Source organism: Aspergillus versicolor, assembly GCF_001890125.1.
Source record: "Aspergillus versicolor CBS 583.65 unplaced genomic scaffold ASPVEscaffold_1, whole genome shotgun sequence".
Lineage (NCBI taxonomy): Eukaryota > Fungi > Ascomycota > Eurotiomycetes > Eurotiales > Aspergillaceae > Aspergillus > Aspergillus versicolor.
Window position 1 is genome coordinate 1,459,241 of NW_024467524.1, and position 20,559 is coordinate 1,479,799.

General features: G+C 50.5%; 7 protein-coding genes across 7 annotated transcripts; 2 read left to right on the forward strand and 5 right to left on the reverse strand.

Annotated features, from left to right (window-relative positions):
- Positions 1-145: 145 nt before the first annotated feature.
- On the reverse strand, positions 146-1,422 carry ASPVEDRAFT_48551 (asparaginase ahrA; the record flags this gene model as incomplete). The annotated part of the gene is made up of 3 exons (XM_040814027.1): positions 146-397; positions 484-1,184; positions 1,242-1,422. 3 exons carry the CDS (start codon positions 1,420-1,422, stop codon positions 146-148), a joined length of 1,134 nt encoding a protein of 377 aa, XP_040662085.1.
- A 607-nt stretch (positions 1,423-2,029) lies between these two features.
- On the reverse strand, positions 2,030-3,187 carry ASPVEDRAFT_78093 (DUF3712 domain-containing protein; the record flags this gene model as incomplete). Its single annotated transcript, XM_040816485.1, has 4 exons — positions 2,030-2,305; positions 2,361-2,482; positions 2,540-2,955; positions 3,039-3,187. The coding sequence occupies 4 exons, from the start codon at positions 3,185-3,187 to the stop codon at positions 2,030-2,032; spliced, it is 963 nt and encodes a 320-aa protein (XP_040662086.1).
- Positions 3,188-5,596: 2,409 nt separating this feature from the next.
- ASPVEDRAFT_78094 (uncharacterized protein) lies at positions 5,597-7,864 on the reverse strand (the record flags this gene model as incomplete). The annotated part of the gene is made up of 2 exons (XM_040816486.1): positions 5,597-5,744; positions 5,799-7,864. The coding sequence occupies 2 exons, from the start codon at positions 7,862-7,864 to the stop codon at positions 5,597-5,599; spliced, it is 2,214 nt and encodes a 737-aa protein (XP_040662087.1).
- A 1,873-nt stretch (positions 7,865-9,737) lies between these two features.
- ASPVEDRAFT_58332 (DUF1776 domain-containing protein) lies at positions 9,738-11,573 on the reverse strand (the record flags this gene model as incomplete). The annotated part of the gene is made up of 4 exons (XM_040815418.1): positions 11,281-11,573; positions 10,868-11,210; positions 10,637-10,800; positions 9,738-10,586 (listed from the first exon to the last, which is right to left on the reverse strand). Exons 1-4 carry the CDS (start codon positions 11,311-11,313, stop codon positions 9,738-9,740), a joined length of 1,389 nt encoding a protein of 462 aa, XP_040662088.1. The 5' UTR covers positions 11,314-11,573.
- Positions 11,574-11,850: 277 nt separating this feature from the next.
- Positions 11,851-13,634, forward strand: ASPVEDRAFT_35705 (metalloendopeptidase WSS1). The gene is made up of 2 exons (XM_040811054.1): positions 11,851-12,409; positions 12,460-13,634. Exons 1-2 carry the CDS (start codon positions 12,126-12,128, stop codon positions 13,427-13,429), a joined length of 1,254 nt encoding a protein of 417 aa, XP_040662089.1. The 5' UTR covers positions 11,851-12,125; the 3' UTR covers positions 13,430-13,634.
- Positions 13,635-14,339: 705 nt separating this feature from the next.
- ASPVEDRAFT_35706 (snoRNA-binding rRNA-processing protein DIP2) lies at positions 14,340-17,586 on the reverse strand. The gene is made up of 3 exons (XM_040811055.1): positions 17,435-17,586; positions 17,114-17,368; positions 14,340-17,051 (listed from the first exon to the last, which is right to left on the reverse strand). Exons 1-3 carry the CDS (start codon positions 17,449-17,451, stop codon positions 14,435-14,437), a joined length of 2,889 nt encoding a protein of 962 aa, XP_040662090.1. The 5' UTR covers positions 17,452-17,586; the 3' UTR covers positions 14,340-14,434.
- A 27-nt stretch (positions 17,587-17,613) lies between these two features.
- ASPVEDRAFT_35707 (actin-related protein 2/3 complex subunit 2) lies at positions 17,614-19,188 on the forward strand. The gene is made up of 5 exons (XM_040811056.1): positions 17,614-17,747; positions 17,822-18,492; positions 18,543-18,643; positions 18,699-18,747; positions 18,820-19,188. The coding sequence occupies exons 1-5, from the start codon at positions 17,686-17,688 to the stop codon at positions 18,897-18,899; spliced, it is 963 nt and encodes a 320-aa protein (XP_040662091.1). The 5' UTR covers positions 17,614-17,685; the 3' UTR covers positions 18,900-19,188.
- Positions 19,189-20,559: the final 1,371 nt, after the last annotated feature.

Consider the following 20,559-nt stretch of genomic DNA (forward strand, 5'->3'; position numbering starts at 1 on the left):
GATTAAGTCTAATATTTAAGCTTCCAGAACAAATATGAATGTCAAGCCCTCCCTCGTCAAACCCATAACGGTCATACTAGAGCGGCATACATAGATTTTCTGTATTCGACAGATCGTACACAAAAAAATGGCTCAATGATCAAAATCAGACACCGACTTTCCCAAAGGCCGCCCTGATTTCCTCAACCTTTTGTCCCTTCGCCAGCAGTAGTCCGAGCAAGATACGTGCCTTCGGCGGGCTTAAGAACCCGCTTGAGATACCACCGGACTCGGAATATGGAACCTCACCGTTGCCAGTGCGGGTGCTCTGGACGATGGGGAAGTGGTCCTTTGTTACGAGAGACGAAATGGCAGTCGAGGAGACGGTGTTGACGGCGCCAGCTCCTGAGCCTGCGATCTGTTAAGGGCAAATTTCGTTAGTATAGGGCTAATAATTGAAGAGAGATATAGGAGGGTAGGTCGAAGGATAAGAAGGGTACATACAACAACACCCTTTGCACCATTCTCGACGGCAGAGAAGAGCGTATCGTTGCTCATATCCTGGTACGAGTACAGGATATCCACGCGCGGGATAGAGGTGACACCCGATACATCGATCGCCGTCTTCCCCGTCGGCAGCACAGGCGGGTAGAAGAAATAAGGCGTATTCGAGACAATAGCACCGAGATATCCCATCTCAACGGCCTTGAACGTATCCATTGTGTTCGCATTCGTCTTGGAGACATAATAAGCCGACGCAATTCGGTCGTTCATGACGACCAAAGCCCCCCGATTCCTTGCCTCAGATCTCGCAGCCACCGTCACGGATTGGAGAAGGTTGAAGGGCCCGTCGGCGGAGATGGCTGTTGCGGGACGCATTGCACCGACGATTACAATGGGTTTGCCGCAGGTGACTGTTGCGTCGAGGAAGAAGGCGGTTTCCTCGAGGGTATCGGTGCCGTGGGTGACGACTGCGCCGGCCATCGTTGGGTCGTTGCAGACGACTTTGTTGAGGCGGTGCGCCATGCTGAGTAGGATAGAGGAGGAGACGTCGCCGCTGGCGACGTTGGCGACTTGGACACCGGCCACGTTGGCGACATCGAGCATTTCGGGGACGGCGTCGATGAGGGATTGGATTCCTAGGGCGCCGGCTTGGTAGCCCGTTGTTGCGGTGTTGTCGGCTGAGGAGCCCGCGATTGTACCTCCTATGTTGAGTGTTAGTTTGCGAAGAGGGAGAGGTTACATAGAGAAAGGTAACATACCAGTTGCGAATATAGTCACATTGGGTAGGCTGGTGTTCATCTGAGTGAAATTTAGGCCATTGGAGTTGGTGAAAGCGTAACTGATGTTTGAGCTCGAATCATCTCGAGGAAATATAAGAGGAGATGCGTTGCTGGTAGTAGCCAGAGCAGCCACTGCGAGAGTTCTAAGCCGGACACCCATAGCGTAAAATAGCATTAACGAAAATTATCCAGGAGAGAAAAACAAATAAAGGAATTGATTCGGTATAAGTAGTAGTTCCATACTGACGGGCTCCAAAAGACCTTTATATTTACGGCTCGCAGTAGTCGGAGCTCGACGCGGTGGAGAACAATTTGAGGGTATACCGGCCGTTACCTTATCGCCCCCGTAACGATAGAGTAAGCTGAGGGGACTGAGAGCTGCGATAGACCAAGCCGTTGGATGGTGAGCAAACACCAAGTGGGCCGCCAAGGGAAAGTAGAAGAGCTTCTTGGAGTCATCGCGAAGTTCTTATCAGTCGCTAGGTGAAGATAACAACCCACCCCGATATATCGGAGATAGACCGCCGTTGTATTCATCGATAGTAGTCACGGCTACACGGAGAGGAAGATATAATAACAGAATTGAATAGATCCCTCGGGATCGCAACTTCATAATGGTATCTGATCCATCCGGTCATATCGGAACATTATTATAACAAAGAAACAAAGATATAGAGAAGAAAAAGCGGATATTGGCAGATGAAAAGCAACCATTCAGAAAAATATCCATACACGACGAACCAACCCGCCCTGGTCTGGCCTGGCTCTCAGCCGAGAACCGCGCTCAGGTTCACGTTGGTGTTAAGCGTGTTTGCCTGCAACGCCTTCGTGAAGTATGAGATAGGTTCTCCGTTGTATACACTGGAATTGCCAACAATCGTCAGAGGCATAATGCCGTCGCCCGGAAGAAGGCCGGCCAGGGTGGAAATGTTTAAAAAGGAAGTCATGGGGACATGGTTGTCACCGGGACGAAGCACCAGATCGTCCAAGAACGACTGCCCAAGTTTGGTGCCGTTGGATGAGACGTCCAAAGTAAGATTGCCCTAACGCCACAAGTCAGCAAGTGAAGGCACAAAACAGCAGAAAATCAACTCGTACCATGGTGAGTGTCAGAACGGATGGATTAGGAATAAGCACAGTGCCTTCAGCATTTCTTCCCTGGCCGAGATCGGTGTTCAATCCCAGTTTCTCGATCTTGAAGCCATTAAGCTTGTTAAGTCCTAGTCGTGGTTAGTAAATACCCGAATAGCAAAACATCTAGGCCTTTCTAGTCTTACCCTTCATGGTGATCGTCTTGTTGTAATCAATGTCGATGGTGGGCAGCGCGCCGAGCTTCAGACGCGGTTCGCCGTAAATATTGAGCTTGAACTCCTCGTTCATCATCACCGCAATTGAGAAAGCCTCGAAATCTTCAACACTGCTCAAGTCAACCCACTGGTCGATATCCACCACATACCCGTCTCTACCCTGGACCTCCGGGACGGTGACCTTGGCAAACTTAGAGGAGCCCAGGAGGCTGACGTCGGCGTCAAAGCTGAAGAGCTTGGGCTTGAATGTACTGCCGCTTCCGATGACCTGTTTCTGGTTGAGGTGGAATCCATCGGGGCTGGGGTCGCTAATCTCCATGGATGTCACATCAAGGGTAGAGTCATTGATATCACCCTGGGCGATTCTCGGGTAGCCGACATAAACACTGTCCGACACATTGTTAATTGAGCCATTGCTTGTTTTCTTTTCTTCGCCAAGGTACTTTTCGGTCCCTGTTGGTAAACTTACAGAGGGAGAGCAATGACCAGAACAATCACGGCCAGGGCGATGAGGTGAGCCCACCACCATTTCTTAAAATGCGCCTTCACACGAGCCAGGAAGCTGGGCTTCGCGGTAGTCCCCAAAGGGACTTCTTCGACAGCGGCTTTGTCAGACATATTATACTGCCGGTATGCGTCTAATGGCGTGAAGGGTGCTTCCTGGGACAGTACAATAGCTAAATGTTTCACTAGGGACTTGTGAGGATTGTTGATTCTCGAGTGCGTGAAGGAAAAGAGAACATACAGTAAGCAACTCAGATACCAGTCTCACCACTGAGCTGGAACTTCCCCGGAAAATCCGCGTAAAATAAACGAGAGAAAAGGAAACGAAGGAATTAAGAAGCGGGAACGACTGGCAGGAAGTGAAGTGAAGTGAAGTGAAGACCTCGGTGCTGTCCCAATCACGAGGACTGCAATAAGAGGATTACTTGAGCAGAGGGAAAAAGAAGGTCGACCACAACGCTTGGAAGATACGAAAATTTGGCTAGCAACGCCGGATGGATCCCTAAGCATTTTATCTATCCTTGCAGAGGGGCCTGAGGCGATCACATGTGGCCACTGGCATGAGAGAATCATCAAGCACCGCGGGTCTTTGCTTGTGGATCTGGACAAGGGTTCGATGATGCCCAGGAATCAAGCTGGGCATTCCGGAAAGTAGTGACATGATCTTATTATTCTCGACTACGGGAAATGGGGGGAGGGGCTAGTACCACGGCGATGCCGGCGAATCTTCCTGTTTGATCTTCGGGTTCAAAGAGCAGAGGCGACAATATAAAGCCTCTGTGAGCCTCGAGCAATCCGTCGAAACAGAGCCTGTCTGGTACCGGAGATCGACTTGACATGCATCCATTAAGCACCCCCATGCAACGGGCATCATGAAACAACGGCCGACAGAAGCGCAGATGAGCCGAGGTGTGTCAAAAAGAAAAGCAAGCCATCCCCTGCAAGGAAGCATCCATTGGCGGCGCAGGGGCACTAAGGCAAAGTTACAAAGGATGGGAAGACAGCTGCCGCTGCATGTCGAGAAGGATGGAACACGACATTGAACAACCCAATATTGTTCCCCAAATTACCCCATGGTGATCCGTGCTTGGCCCCATGCCTGGCCGGCCATTGGACGAAGGCATGGAGCGGATTGTTGCGGGAGTGAAACTGGCGTCCACCAAACTCCAGGCAATTCCGACGGAGCTTCCCAGGAGCCCTGGAGCAGACGGGCCTTGCAACTGGAAGCGAATGGGATGTGCTCGCGAACACCGCGCGACTGAAGTTGGAGTGGCGACCGGCGACTCGGCAACGCCTGGACCAGGGTTGGCTTCCTCAACTGTCCAGTCGCAGAGAGCGCTAACTCACTGGTCGAAGTCGCCAGCCGTGCAACGAGCGCCAGTGTCAGTGTGACCCTGCCAAAGTCAGACCTCTTTGACTGTTTCTGGCCAATCCTCCGTGCTGACCAGTGGCGGACTGCTGCTAGCACTGAAGGGGGGAACCACTGCGACCTCAGGCCTGCGGTTGATTAATATGGTGGTGCGTTACTAGCTCGATGGCGCTGCTCGCTAAGGCGGTCTCGAAACTCTCGATCGACGCGGGCGAATCACACCAGGCCAGGAACGCTCGAGAGGTTATCTCGTTTAGAGAAATCTGAGACCTGGAATCGAATTATTGTGGAGTCGGCGGGAAGAAGAGTTCGACCAATTTCAACACGAGTGGACGACCCCGTGACTCTGACTCGGCCAGACTCGAACTCTGCGGGAAGACCCGACTGACCGTCGCCAACCCCGGATTGTCACTGCAACGAACGGCGGAATCGCCGTGGAATACGAATGGAACGAACACCAACGCATGGCCCAGTTGGTGGGCGTCTTCACTTCTGGAACCAGCGCCACTTGTGCTACACAGGCATCATGCCACCCAACTGTCAAGAGGTGCAAAGACCCCTATTAAGTCCAAAGCCGCGGCCACTAAAAATATCCACTATGAGCCAGTGTTACGGGATACGGTTCGAGTAATGTAGGATTTCGTCAGGATCATTTAGGTAGCTAAGGGAGCCAACGAATCATTTGATTCCGCCACAGGGAAGCTGAGTAGAAAGGAAAAGGGACAGAAGAAAAGAAAGAAGGGACAGCATCGTCCAGCTGAGGAACAGATATCAGAATAGAAGCATGACATCACACAGTGATTAGGTGAATGAAGGGTATCCAAGAAGCGAAAATTGATGCCCGCAATACAAAGCGAAAGAAAAGAAGAAAAAAAGCAAGCCTTGCGATCAGAAAAGGGGAATGTAAAAAAATTAAGTAAAAATGATCGTCAAGGTGAAATGGAGGGAACTCGCTCAAGTCTGCTCATAGAACGTCCAAGAGATGAAGAAAATAGTGGGGGAAAAAATGGGGAAAACAAAGAGAAATCATAAGAAAATGAATATGCAAGAACAAATGAACCGACGACAACCCCAAGCGTTTCTGCTTGACGTCGTCTATGATATCGCCTTTTCCCAATGCAATCATGCAACCAAGAAACACGAAAACAAACCACTTATGCTTCGGCGGCGTGGGCCTTTTTGCGCTGGAACAAGCTGCGAGTTCGCGATTTGCTGCGCCCCTTCTTTTCCGGGGTATTTGACTGTCGGCCACGAGACCGGGTCTCGGGCCCATCATCTGACATATACTTGTCCTTATAAATCCTGCCATTATCAAATTAGTACCAGATTGGAAGAGGAACTTAGCGTTAGACTCACCAGCTGTTTCCGACCATGCTCATTCCCTTGGCCTCGGCCTCGCGATAGAACTTGGCCGCCTTCTTCAAGTCTTTCTTGCAGCCAACCCCTTCGGCGTAACAGTAACCCGTTTCAGCAAGGGCGTCGGCGTCTCCCCAGCGACCTGCAGTTTCAAAACATCGCAGCGCAAGAGTCTTGTCCTGCTCGATACCCCAGCCATTAAGATGGCTGACGCCGAGCTCATAAACGCTGAGAGCAAATTGAGCGCGGTACGCCTTTTGCAGCTCTTTGGCTTTAGCGGACACAGATGAGTCTGAGTCGCCGCCAGATAATTCCAGTTCAACTGAATCCATAGCCTTGCGCAACCACCGCACGCCTTCCCGTTGGTTAGGCCGCATACCCCAACCATGTCGACAGGCCAGAGCGTACAGTAACATTGCAACGGGGTGGTCCTGTTTGGCAGCAATTCGTAAATGATATGTAGACTCATTCAATGACCCCTTCTCGTGAAGTTCAATACCCTTTGCGACATGGTCCTCGGCAGATATTACCGCAGAAGCTGCAGCTGGCTTCGCCGTCTGCGGGCGTAATGTTGACGCAGAGTCTGCAGAGGACGTTGTTTCAGAGATATCATCAGTTCTAGCCGTCTCCGAGCTCCGGGCCCGAGTTGAGGCACTCTCGGGTTCAGACCTTTCAGGCAACGGTGTCGTGTGGGCTGATGACGCGGAAACCACGGGCGTCAGGAGTTTGTCGTCAGGAACCGTAGGTTCATGAGCCGATAACCTTTTCTGAGAATTCGGTGCTTCTGGGCGAGACGGTGATATGGAAGGTGTCCTCGTAGTCCTCTGAGGTTCAGCAGTCCTTGGTCGCTGCTCTGGGCTCTCAAACAGAGGCTCCTGCCATTCAAAGTGGGGTGTCTGCAAACCGGAGAAAACAACCGAATCTCTCGGCACCCCACGTCCGCGAGGAAGTGAGTACTTGGCGTATATATACGACGATACTGAGGAGGAAGGCTCATCCGTTGGCGTAGAAAGCATATCTGAAGAACCTTCAGGCACAACAATCGGGCCGGGCTTGTTGCTACGGTTCATCGTCCCCTGTACGTTTCCAGGGGGCTGTTCCGTTACCCCTAGTCCAATGGGCGCCGAAAGGCTAGTGCTAGACCTGCTCAAAGGACGGGAAAAGTTAAACGATGGGCGCGGAAGATGGCTGGAGTTCGATGCCTCAGAGCTTATAGACGGTGATCGAGGGTGTGAACGGGCCATGGAGGCCATGGGAGAATACGGCGTTGACATCGCGCTACTAGAAGATAGCTTGCGCTGGTTTGAAAAGGTCGACCCAGCGTTGGAGCTGCTGTAGTCATCGTCTGAACTCTCCGGTTGGGGTCCACGAGAACTACTCGACGGGCGGGATAGAGGGGAGCCAGGCGGGGCGAGACTGCGAGGAATGTTCAAGCGGGACGAAGCTGAATCGGTCGAGGAAGTTTTTTGCGGTCCAGGGATCGCATGTCCAACAGAAGGTGCAGCATAGAACCGGCGCGGACCTTCTGATGAAGCACGTAGCATAGTATCGTCCTCCGGTGATTCGGCGCGCGCCGCATCAAACCGGAAGCCTTCGTTATCGGCAGCAGTAGACTCGTTCTTCGGCGTTGCATCTTCCCCCCCGCCTGAGTAGTTATTTTCACTGCTAATATGGGAAATACTGCTTAAACGAGGATGTTCAGACTGGGGCCGAAACCGAGGCTCTTCTGGTTCCGGATAATTCTTTTGGGTTGGCTTCCTGGTAAGTTCCGTCACTGGACCGCGGCGTGAAGCGTCGCTAGACGACTGAGATCGGAAATAGCCCGGTCGACCTTGGGACAAAGATCGCGCAACACTGGAGGGGGGCAGGCGGCTCAATCGTCGATCTCGTCGTGCGGAGTCCTCCAACTGGCGGGCCAGCAGCCTGCCTTGAAACGCAAATGCATCGAGCGGGGAGAGTGCCGGCGGGACTTCACCGTCGAAATGTTCGATGCGCGGCGAAACGGCGCCGCCTCGGATGGCATCGTGTGAAGGCGAGCGGACATTGCACTGCGGCCGGTGGGCCATGGTGATACCAAAATACCTCCGATTCGCACAGGCAACGGACGGTTCTTGCGGGTTTTCAGAGCAGCAAGTTTACTGGGAAGTAGTAGGGACAAATAAGTTGTTCATCTAGCCAGGGTCGTATCCTGTAGGGGAGTCAACTGGTGCGCATCGAGAGCGAGGGTCAACAGTCGCGGGAGTCTTCAGGTGTCTGAAGATGGTGGGGTGTAGCGACGGTGATTTCGAAATTGGAAAGGGGTGTGGAATGGAAAAGAGCAAGAGAGCAACAAAATATCACAAAGGAGGGCGGAATTACTGAAAGGAGTGACAGCCCCAAATAAGAAGGGGAGAAAGGAAGAAGAGTTGGTCAACAAAGTTGGATAACAGGCCAAGCTTGGGTAGTCAAGGTGAAGGCGGTTGTAGTAAGGAGTGACAGGCCGTAGTTGTTATGTACAGAAGGGCTGTAGCTGGGGCGATGGGCGGGCGATTAGATAGGAGACGGAGTCTGGGCGAGCATCGCGAAATGCCGGTGGAGAGAATAGTTGAGAGGAGCGGGAGAGGAAAGAAGCCCTCAGCACGCGGCGCACACGAGAAGGATGGCAGACGACAGCAGAAAACGGCGATGGAACCAGGATAGAATTTTGAGACGTCGGTGATGATGTGACGATCGCCAACTGACGGACCGACGAGGGGCGGACGGGAAACGCTGGGATGGAAGTGTGGAGGAGCGTATCGGCGATGTATGGCTTGCCAAGCATACGTATATTACGCGACGGATACGCATTTTACCCCGGTTTATATACGGGAACGGCAAGTAATGTTGCTGACGTAAAACATGTACGACACAGGTAAGCTAACCGAGGATACGTTGCAGAACAGTTGTTGACACAGTCAGGGGCTGCTTTAATATAAAAGCAAATAAATCGAGTAATAGTTGTGAAGATGCATGACGTACTATTGAGAGTCTGAGGCCCGAGTTCTTCAGTCATGGTCCATGGACCTTGGTTGCAATAATAATTCGAGTGCGCCCTCTTCGCTGTTGATGATTCTCTCCGGCAAAACCGAGCTTCATCTCATGTTCCAAATGATCGAACATCTAGATTGAGTGATGGGCATGAACCGCCGCGCTGCTCCTGACAAGCCACCACTCAGATCGCCAGGAGTCGCAGACCTCCTGGGCATGAAACTGTCAGCCCACGGGCGACCCAAGTTTGGTTCGGTCCTGAATGGATGGTGGGGAATAGCTCGATAGGCCGCTATTTTTATTTTTATTTCCTTCAAATCAATTGCTTCCGATGCAATTCAAAGCTGACACATGAGGCCGCCTGGTTGACAAGACACGCAGGTCAACATCGTCCAACCCTCGTCAGGTTCGAACCATGTTGATGAATGGCTTGGACCGCCTTTCCTCCGATACAATTTCTTATCCATGACGTGGAGGACAACGTTCGTTATTGTGATAGTCTCCTGCTTACCGAAAGGGTCTTAGGAGTCGGACGCCAACAGAACTGCTCCACCAATGTCTGTGGAACAATGTTTCAGTCATCGGCTATTATTATTATGATCAGGGCAGACTTTACGGGGTATCTCTGCAGAACGAGGCACGGCAGTCGAAACTTGAAAGCCTTGTAGGCATCGGTCAATGCATTATTATTTGCCCATTTCTGAGTTCCAATAACACTTGGTGACTTGAGCCCAATGTCTTGGACCCTTGCATTTTATGCTCCGTTAGGGCTCGCAGATCATTTTTGAATCTCGATGGAAGGGGCGAAGAATCTCATTTCGCGGATCACCAGAAGCTAGCCATTCCTTTTCCAGAGAGCAGAGATGCTTAGATTGACACATTGCTATACTCCGTATATCCTAATTGATAATAACCACCAACGTATTGGCTCCTTCACCGGTCAACTTTTTCCCATCCAGTCTCGCTACTACTACCACTGACGCTTTCGACGGGGGCCGGATATCCTGTTCGCAGGCCTAACATCCAACCAACCAGGCCAGGGGGTGCCCATTGACCAATCAAATAATAAGACCGGGCGCCTCTTCCTGCGTACCTGACTGGCGTCTTAGCGGCCCGTCGTCCGAACATATTTCTCGGCGTCGGTTCCAAGGCATCCATCAATGCGTTATGAAGGGCTCTGGCAGGTGATCCTCGTACCATCCCGGGTCCAGCGGATGCCACAGGTCGTTGCTCGATGCTATTGAGATATTGAGCTCCATACAAAGAGCGTTGTTGGACACTCCAGGTGAGAACTTCGGTTCCCGCAATATGGCTGTTCGGCGCTCGGTATTGTGGTCCGAGGTCAATGTTTCCAAGTTTCAATTCCACCAAGTCAACATTGTTGTGGTGCAAAAGGCCTAGTTCTCTGCGAAGGGATGTTGCGAAACCTGACAAAGCGCGTGCGGTTGCGACTTCGGGACCAGCGAAAGGCGCTGATAGAGACGAAGATATCGACGGATAGACAAGTACAATAGTGCTGCTTGTGTTGCGAAGTGTAAGAAGAGGTAAGAAGAGCTGCGTGGTTAAGATGGGTGAAAGAAGGCGTGTGTTAATGGTATCGACCCATGATGAGGGCGGAATCGTAGCAATGGGGCCTGCTACAAAATTTGGCGAGGGGACTAACACAAGCCCGCTCAGCTGACAGATATGTGGTGGCACTCCAGGCATCGGTGCGCGCGGCTTGGTGATCATGGTATGGATCTCATTTAGGGATGAGTGCACCTCCGACGGCGATGAAGGCAGCTAGAAACGTAAGCAACGAACCCTATACCACTTTTCGCCATACGACTTACCGTCGTTAAGTCGATCCATAGAGGTCTTATATCGGGTCGATTCTCCCCACGGACAAGGTGCTCTTCTTCTGTTGATGACACGGTGATATAAACAATGTAACCACGACGGTCTAAATCCGCCGCTATCGACCTAGTCATCGGTTCATGTGGTGACCCGGCAACAACTATAATAAAAGTAAGCATCGAGCCCGACACAAGCAGGTGTCTGCATCGTGATAATCCCCGCCTTACCTATTATTTCCTTCCGGCCACCATTTGCAGCTCTTTTAGCCTTCCGTCTCTTAGCCCTCAGCTTATTACTCCCAAAGTACAGGATGCTAGTCGTCCCCACGAAAGCCAAGATAGCAGCACTCCAAGCTCGATTGCGCATAGCCCAATTCTGCATACGATCATACAGGGAGTGCGACTCCGGCGTAAAAGGCCGGGTTTTCGGCAGCGGTCTCACGCTCGATGGAAGCCATGATTGATGCGAAAGGGTATCTCGAACGACGTCCGCAGCATGGTCGACGTGCCAGTCAATCGCATCAGCGACTTGCATCGAGTATCTCCTTACGTCATGAGGAATAGAAGCAAGCTGGAAAAGAATACAGCAAGCTGTCAGATCTCGGTCGCAGGGCCGTGGTATAGACGGTGCGGAAACTTACATAGTCGAAGAAGAACTGATCGTCACTAGTCATTTCGATGAAACCCTTGGTCCGAATGTTGTTTGATGGAAAACTGTCAAAACTCTGCTGATAAGACTGATGAAGCCATCGATAAGGTAGCCCATCACATGACCACTGTATTGGGCTCGGTCTCCATTCACCCCGTAGTTGGTCGCTGTTTGAATCGGCGGTGCTTATCTTTCATGTTTATATTTGGGAGGTTTTGTTCTTTGTAGCTGGGAATCGGTTAGTCTAATTTAACTGATTGAAATATTAGTAGTAGTCCGGGATGTGGCACTGAAATCGTGAACCAAAATATATATCTAGAGGGTTCTTCGCGATGCGCTCCACAAATATAAATACATTCTTTTATCAAAGGACGCACGTATGAACAAAACAATCAGTACTCATCAGTCTACCCGAGGCCCACTCAATAAGAACGATTTAGGTAGGTTATATAAGGGGGAAGTGAATAAACAGTATTTTTGCCTTAGGCTAGATAGTCACGTGGACCGCGGCAGTCGTATGCTGATTGATGCCTGGATTCATTAATAATTACCACTATTTCGAGAGAAAAGCATCCGCGTTAATCCACGGACATAGAGCTTTCTGGGACCTTCCGTCGAGGGGCGTTCAGAGGCTGCTTACTCTTTGCGCGCTCTGGGCGGCAGTCCTTAACGGTTTTATGGCCACTGTCAGTATATTTATGAACCGAGCGATGAATACGATGGATAGCTCTCACAAGTGAGGCGCAAAAGTCATTTCCAAACACCATTTCCATTTCTCCTCAGCATTAAACTCAACGTCTGTTTTGGTAAGCTGAACTGGGCCATCCGGATTTCGTTATGCGGGAGTTAGACCCGCTGGTCAATGAATACCAGCATGACAGGCATCGGCCGAGGGAGTCAGAGGCCCTTCTGATTCTCCGAAAGATCGCTTCTTTGGTGAAGCCGATCATGCGCCGACGATCATGGCGGGTTGGTACCCTGTGCGAGTTCTATCCCCATCAGCAGAATCTTCTGGGTCTTAATATCAACGGCGGTCAAAAGATCTGTCTGCGCCTTCGATATTCGGGGGACCCGAATCAGTTTCTACCGCTCGACCAGGTCGTAGACACCATGTTACATGAGTAAGTGAATTTAATATATCTAAACTCCGTGCCTTTTTTGACTTGTGCAGGCTATGTCACATTGTACACGGACCACATAATCAGCAGTTTCATGCGCTCTGGAACCAATTACGTGACGAGCATACAGAGCTTGCCATCAAAGGATACACCGGCGAGGGATTTATGTCACACGGAAGACGGTTGGGTGGACAAAAATTGCCCATTGATGAAGCTCGTAGACAGGCCCGAGCCGCTGCAGAGCGGAGACGAACTCTCTATGCCGGATCGGGACAAAGAGTTGGAGGCACGGGTCCTGCGCGTGGCGCCGACATGCGAAGAGTCATAGCTGATGCTGCGCAACGACGCATAGAAGTGACCCAGGGCTGCGCCTCCGGAGCAGATAACTCTACTGAGCTTGCAGAGGAAGCCTCTAGGAATGGCTTCCGAACCAAAGCCGAGGAAGATGATGCAAACGAGCAAGCAATAATGCAAGTATATATTGACCTAATTGAGGAGGAAGAAAGAGAGAAGTACGGGCCCTCGTACATTCCTCCTAGCCAGGACAACCCAGCCGGTCCTCGAACGACCCTTTCCCCTCCGCCGGTACCTGACCATACTAAGCCGACCGTGCAGGTTCAGGATCAGGACGCAATCGATCTTACGATCGATGATAGTGCATTTGCCGATTCATGGACATGTCCAATGTGCACACTTGTCAATCCGTCTAATTTTCTATGTTGCGATGCATGCGCGTCGGAACGTCCTCGCCCCGTCAATTCTCGATCTGTTTCTGGTCCGCCTGCCGCGGCAAGGTCTAGGTCTAGTACCCCAGGTACGCAAAATAAGAACAAAGGACCAATAAACCGTACAATTGGACACAGATCTTTCAAGAACCGAAAGAACGCTGTTGAATCGCTGTCCAGCATTGAGAAAAACGCACAGGAACGGCCACTGGGCTGGCTATGTAATTCCTGTGGTGCCTTCATGGAGACGGAGTGGTGGACTTGCTCGGGCTGTGGGAAGATGAAACAAGCATCATGAGCCACAATAGAAACATTACTGTTATGAGAGCGTTGCTATCCTCTACCTCATTGTCCTGTAACCCTTGTTTAATTGTGGCACCCAGTCCACAATTCATGACTTACGAGTTAACTTACATTTATTGTACTGGATTTATCATACCCCCATAATCTTTGAGTTTATTTTTTAGTTCTATACTGATCCTTAAATCCCAAATATATCGAAGTATTTTCTTAAATTGGATGAACTGGATGGTACACGGATGGAGGAGGTCCTGCCAGCAGCGAAGTATACGTCCGCTTACTAATCAGATTAAGCGACTGAAGCTATCATTCAAAATTTCTTCCACCTCCCTCTCCTCGACTTCGCAACTCACCTTCAACATCACAAATCGACAACGAAAGGCGTTCTCAAGAGACAGCTGTCAGAGAACTCAATTACCATCCGACTAACAATACATTCGGTATGCAATCCCTTACACCAACCCAAAAGGAGAGGCCATCAGACCCGATTCAACAAGCTCCCCGGACGCAATTCAAAACAAAACGAACACCCAAATGATGAGAACTTTTTTTCAAGAACCGGTATTTTAGGAAGAGCCGGAATAGGTATGGCAGGAGACTTTATTAATCTCCTTGCCGTCGGTGCTTATAATGGTTCTACTGAATGGTGTTTCTGGATTGCGCCGTGGGATTTCACGGCTTGTTGGGTTGGAGGCTCCTTATCTCTCACTGAAGATTTGAGAATGTTAATTACTTTAGTGGCGAGTGCTAATTGTCGCTTTATAGGTTGGCCTTTACTACCATCTTTGGAGGGTTTACTAAGGTGCTAGTTGATTGTTGGTTACTTGGAAACGATACAGCCATTACCGTAGAAATGTACATGGATTTACAGGTGGATTGCTATCATCATTAGCTCCAGGATATATAACTTTTTTGTAGCCCCCAATCCTAAACAAGCCTAAATGAAACGCCAGACACATGCATCTACACAGAATCACGATAAATGTACAGTAAAGCCCATGCATTAGGCAATGCTAGAGAAGACACGTTTTTTGCCAGTGCCCGTTGGTCGCTCCTGTTCTTCCCAAGCTTCTTCATCAATGTAATCCTTTGATCCACTGGCTTTAACCTGCTGACCAACGAACTGTAAAGCAGAAAGGTTGAAACCCATTTCGTCTTTTTGCCGCGTGAGGACCCGACGGAGCGTAGACCGAATACTATCCAGCATGGGTCGCATCATCTTGCTGGCAACAATCTGGCGGTGGTGCGTCTTGAGCATGAAGAACAGCACACGGCAGGTGAGAGGGACGTTCCACTCTCGGCTGGCCCAGATATTGAGGAACGTAAAGAGCGCCTGAACCTTCGAGAATGGGAGGACAAGAAGGGCGTCCTGGAGGGCGGCGGGTGGAATCTTTTGCACGACGTTGAGCAGATGCTGCTCGGCGGAGACGTTGTTCAAGGCCATGTACAACGGGTTGCGGGCGGGAGGTGCTGCATTCGGTTGCCTTGCCTTGACTGCGCGCCATTCGCGCATCACCTCGAGGTCTTCCATTCCTAGATCTAGTGCTTCCATGATCTTTTCCCCGGCCATAAGGGTGTCGGTTGTCTGTTTTCCAGCTTCTACTGCTTCAGCCTTTTCACCATCTGCGCCTTCCTCTTCTTCGAGCGAAGCCGCAAGATTGTTATCATAGACCTCTTCCAGTTCCTTTTCGCGTTCTTCTTCCAGGAACAACGGTTCATCTGTCTGCTCCCAGGTGCGGATACTCTTATCGTGACTGGCGGTGACAATAAATTCTCCAGTGCGACTGATTGCCATTGCCCAGACCTCACCATGATGCCCTGCCAGCTTTTGGATGTGTTCGAATTTATCACCATCCCAGTACTTGATGACGCGATCTTTGCTGACACTGAAGAAGTTATGTCCGTTACCCTCATTATTGCTGGGTACGAAAGCCACGGCCATGATACTGTCCTCGTGGGCAAGGAAGGATTTATGGCAATCACCAAAGTCTAGGCCCCATAGGCGGACCGTCTTGTCAGCGGAGCAGGTGACGATGAGCTTGCTGTCCCAAGAGATGTCCATGTTTAGAACAGGAAGTTTGTGACCATAAAGGTTCAGAAACAGCTTCAAAGAGTCGTTGAAAAATACTTTAACAGTATTGTCCAGCAGTGCAACGGCCAGCAACCGAGCATCAGGCGAGAACCGGACACTTAAAATATCGTCTGAGACCTTTAGTGTCCTTGAGTGTATTAACTTCAAGCGCGGCGTCGTCCGCTTGGTACCAGGAATTTCTTCCTGCACAACCTGGAAGTTCCAAAATTTCGCGGACTTATCTGCACTGCCACTGGCCAAGGATTTGCCATCCGGATGCACTTGCAAAGACCACACAGGGCCGTCGTGTGCTTTAATGGTATCTAAGAGCGTAGAGGATGCGATATCGAAAACTTCTAGCTCACCATCCTTATTGCCGACCACAACAATTTTATCACCTGGAAGGAAGGCAGAGCATAGCGCGTAACCACACTCAAGTGTTCGTAAACAACTCTGCGTGCGGGCGTTCCAGACCTTGAGGCTCCCGTTGGAAGCTGAAGCTAGCATTCGGTCGTCGGAGCTCAGGGCAACCGATCTGATATCCGTACGATGACCTGGTATATCCACCGCCAGGGTTCGACTGTAGTCCATGTCGTCTTCGTCCTTAGCCTTCTTATTCAGAGTGGCGACGCTGTAGGCCTCTAGCTGATTGTTCGTAGTAGCTGCCAATAGCTGGAGCTTTCCACTTGACTTCGTCCGGATCCAATCGAAAGACCTAACCTTGCCGCCTGTTCTGACAATGATGTGAGATACGAAAACTTCAGTAACTGGAGCTGCAGAAACATCGTCTTCCTCCTTGTCTTTCCCGGCCTTCTCGGTAGCTTCGCCGTTTTCTGCCGCACGCTGTGCCTCCTTCTCCTTTCTCCGCTTGCGCTTCCTCGCCAGACTCTTTTGGACCTCTGTCTCGGAGCGGATACGCCATATTTCCACGGCCTTTTCTGAGCCATGGAAGGCCACATAGTCCGCTCGTGGATGGAAACTAATCCCTGTTGTTCGGTCTTTTCCGTTACGGTAGAATGCACCTCTGTCAGTCAGGATTTTGCGGTTCTCTGAGCCAACTTTCTCTTTAGAAATCTCGATCATGGCTCCCTCATCGATTGACCATGCCTTCAACTCGCCATCGTTCCCTCCGGTTATACAGCCACTCTGATCGGGGGCGAGGCCTAAACTCCAACATTCTCCGTTTGATTGTGCGACGTGTGTTTCAATACAGTGCTGAGACGCCAAATCCCAAACCTTGATCAACGCATCTTTCCCGGTCGTTATCAGGAAACCGGCGTGGTCGCTCAATCCAGCTTCACTGAGCAGCCCCGGCGATGGCACGAGGAAACGGAGAGAAGTGACTTGGTTTGTGTGTCCGCGTAGCTTGAATAACCCAACTTCTGAAATTAAATCCCAGACAATGATGTCGGTATCACTTGAGCCGCTTGCAAGGCGGACGCCCGCACTATCGAACGCAAGTTGTGTGATGGCAGATTTGTGGCCGTTGAATGAGATAATTACAGACTCGGTCCTCGAATCCCAGAGACGAATGCTGCCGTCTTCATATCTATGACAAGAAATTTAGATTAGTGATGTTACCAAAAATAGCTGTACCCGGTGATGCCTTACCCAACAGCGAAAATATCCTCGTCGGTCTTGCTCTGTGTAACCACCGTGACTTGCGCTTTGCACGAAGAATCTTTCCACCTCCCCAGTAGTTCACCTTTTTTGATATCCCAGCACAGGACCTCTTCGCCTGCGCCTGCTACAGCTCTTCCTGCACCTGTTTGGCGTGCAACTCCGGCAATTGCATCGTCTTGGACCCAGATCGCATTTGACGATGCGGAGGTGACGAGCCCGAAAGTCTTCGAGTGCTCGAATTTTCTGAAAGAAATTATGGTCAGGCACGAATACTTTCAAATCCACAGCACATTAAAGATAATAACTCACAGATATGACTTCACCATGGTGAATCGCCCGTGTCTTGAGAAAAATTCTGGAGAACACCGCTATCGATAGGCGCAAAAAGCGACGATAAAATATTACGGTGCGCGACAGCGGCCAGAACTGCCATCCCCCACCGCCTCGTGTGCCCCCCGAGCGCTGGACCAACCACCAACAAACGTCACTCCATCTGCTAGGCAGAAGAGAGGAGAAGGAACTCAGAACTCTGGAATCAATTGGTTGCTGTGACCGTCACCATGTTGTTACTTGACTATGAAAATGTTCTGATTCGGTCACTCCTAACGGAGCGGTTTTCTGGGTATTCGCCTCCCCGCGTTTGCTTCCCCTCAGTCTAATACGCATGTTCCTGAGCTGACAGCTTGCTGCTTCTAGAGCCCCGCCAGCATCTATCGACCAGATTGTGTCGGACTTCGATGGCGTGACATTCCATCTATCTACCCCCGAGGCGAAAACAAAGATCCTTATCTCTATCAACGTGAAATGTTTCCGAGAACTGGTCCAATATGGTGCCCAGCAGGTCCTAGAAAGAGAATACGGCCCTTACATTGTTGCCCCCGAGCCGGGCTATGATTTCTCGGTTTTAATCGACTTGGAAGACCTCCCCGATGATCAGACGGCGAGAGAGGACCTTGTCATGCGGTTGGCTTTAATGAAGCGCAACGCAATGGCTGCCCCGTTCGAGAAGGCTTTCGATGAGTTCGCGCAGCTAGCGGAGGAGGCGTCAAGGTATACCTCCGAATCGGCGCCCGCTGGACTTGAAGAGGGTGGAGAGGTCATGACGATCCATTATCGGGAGGAAGAAGCTATCCACATCAAGGCTAGCCATGACCGAGTGACTGTCATTTTTAGTACAGTCTTCCGAGAGGAGACAGACCGCATCTTTGGCAAGGTTTTCTTGCAAGAATTCGTCGATGCCCGGCGACGTGTGTTGACCCTGCAAAATGCACCCCAAGTTCTTTTCAAGAACGATCCTCCTTTGGAGCTGGCAAATGTACCAGGCCTCCAGGACGCTGGCGACGGTAAAGTCAGCTACATTACCTTTGGTACGCCACTTTGACACTGCGGAGAAGTTCTATCCACTAATTGAGAGCAGTTCTTTTCCCTCGTCATTTGACTCCCCAACGACGCCACGAAAACATTTCTCACATCCAGACCTTCCGCGACTACTTCCACTACCACATCAAAGCATCAAAGGTTAGACATATACTCTCTAGCTTTCAAAGCACAATCCGCTGACCCCCCAAAAAAGGCGTACATCCACACTAGAATGCGCAAGCGGACCGCCGATTTCCTCCAGGGTACGTGTCAACTGTCAATTCCAAATTCCAAATTCTTGTATTGCAGACGACATCGTAACTGACAAATGACAGTCCTTAACCGAGCGAGACCTGAGAATGAGGAGCGAGAAAGGAAGACTGCGAGCGGACGTACTTTCAGAGTTCAGGGATAAGAGTGGATTGCAGGGATTGCCTTTGTTTGATTGTACATTGCAGGCTGAAGCACAGAAACGGGGCATCCTGACATGACCAACGAACCATGAGCTTTTCGCAATATCTGTAGGCTGCGATAATAACGAGTGTTTTCTAGCTTCCGCTTCCCTGAGATGAGACGTAGGACTAATCAATTGGAAGAGTATGTTGTGATGGAAAGTATCGAACAGGGGTCGACAGGAAATGATGAGCCCAAAACATTATGTAGTACAGCATCGATACCAAATCGATTCCTGCATTCGACTTAAGTGCATGTTTATGTGACTTCCAGAAAGCGACTAGCCCTGATCCCGTGAAAGCCTAAGCTGATGATACCCATGCCCATGGCGCTGGAATCCATTTATCCCGTGCGCCCCCCGCCGATACACCTTTGGTTTCTTTGTTTGCAACCCCGCCGCCGAAGATTACCCTTTCTTCGCTGCCTTTTTCAGGCCTTATCATTGCACGCCATTCGGAAGTCAGAAACGTGGCGCGACATTTGCCCCAGCGTTTGATTCAATAAGCCAGCCACACTGTCTTTCACGTCTCGCTGCCCGTCGGATCACAAAGGGGGGTGACGCCTGGTCCAAGACATACGTGCACGAAGGACAAAGAAAGGGGTGCGGAGGACTGATGATATTGAGCAGGGGCTTGTTGAGGCAAGCAAAAAGCAATAATACGCATACCTGAATACTATTCCTTCAGCCGCTGCTGACAGTTACTATTTCCGCTTTCTTTCGACAGCTCATTTCCCACACATTGGCGACAATCTTGGGGTCTCGCAAGAAGAGATGATCAGCATTTGTGCCTTGGAATACCTCCCTTGAATGAGATGGAGTCCGACCGATGGACGATCGAAGCAGGGTCTTCGATTGGATGGTTCGTCCCAACATTGTGGTTCAGTGTCGCACGGTTGCTGCAGCGCGATGTTCGCGGCAAGCCTTGCTCAGTCGCTTTCGAATACGATAGGACACGATGGTTCCCCAATCTCCATGTTTTGCTTTCACAGGCTCACAGTCTCGCAGCACATCCCCGCCATTATCTCTTGGTTCGGTCGGAATGTGGACTCCTTGAGAGGACGGTGCGCAAGCCTCGAGGATCCCTCGATCTCGGCCTGCGCCGGCGCCCCGGGAGACTATTTTGAAGCATTTTGACTCGTGATGGAGTCGCTGAGATTGCTGCATGATTGCTTTTGTGAATGTCACTTATCCCATTAAAAAATATGGCTTCCCAATAAAAAAAACATAAAATAACACCCCCTTTCCGCATACAGTCGGATGTGGCTTCAGTCACGCTCCAAAGCCGTATGACGCATTCGTGCATTCATGACCTGTCGGCATACTGATTGCACCTTGCAGACTACCCAGAAATCACTACGGAACAACCAACAACAATTCTGGGCGCTAGAATTGTGGTTGGGCACATTCTGCTCCTGCTGGTTTTTGCATACCGCTAGCTTGAGGGTTGGTCACCAGTCCCATGGTCTTTAAAGGGCCGTGGTGAATCTCCCAAACTTTGATGGATCATATCGAGGCCTTTCTTTTTCCGCTTTCCTTTTTTTTTTTTTTTTTTTTTTTTTGCTTTTGCATCCGCTTTATTTAGGGCTCACGCCGAGCTGGTTATGGCCTTGCAGAATGTTTG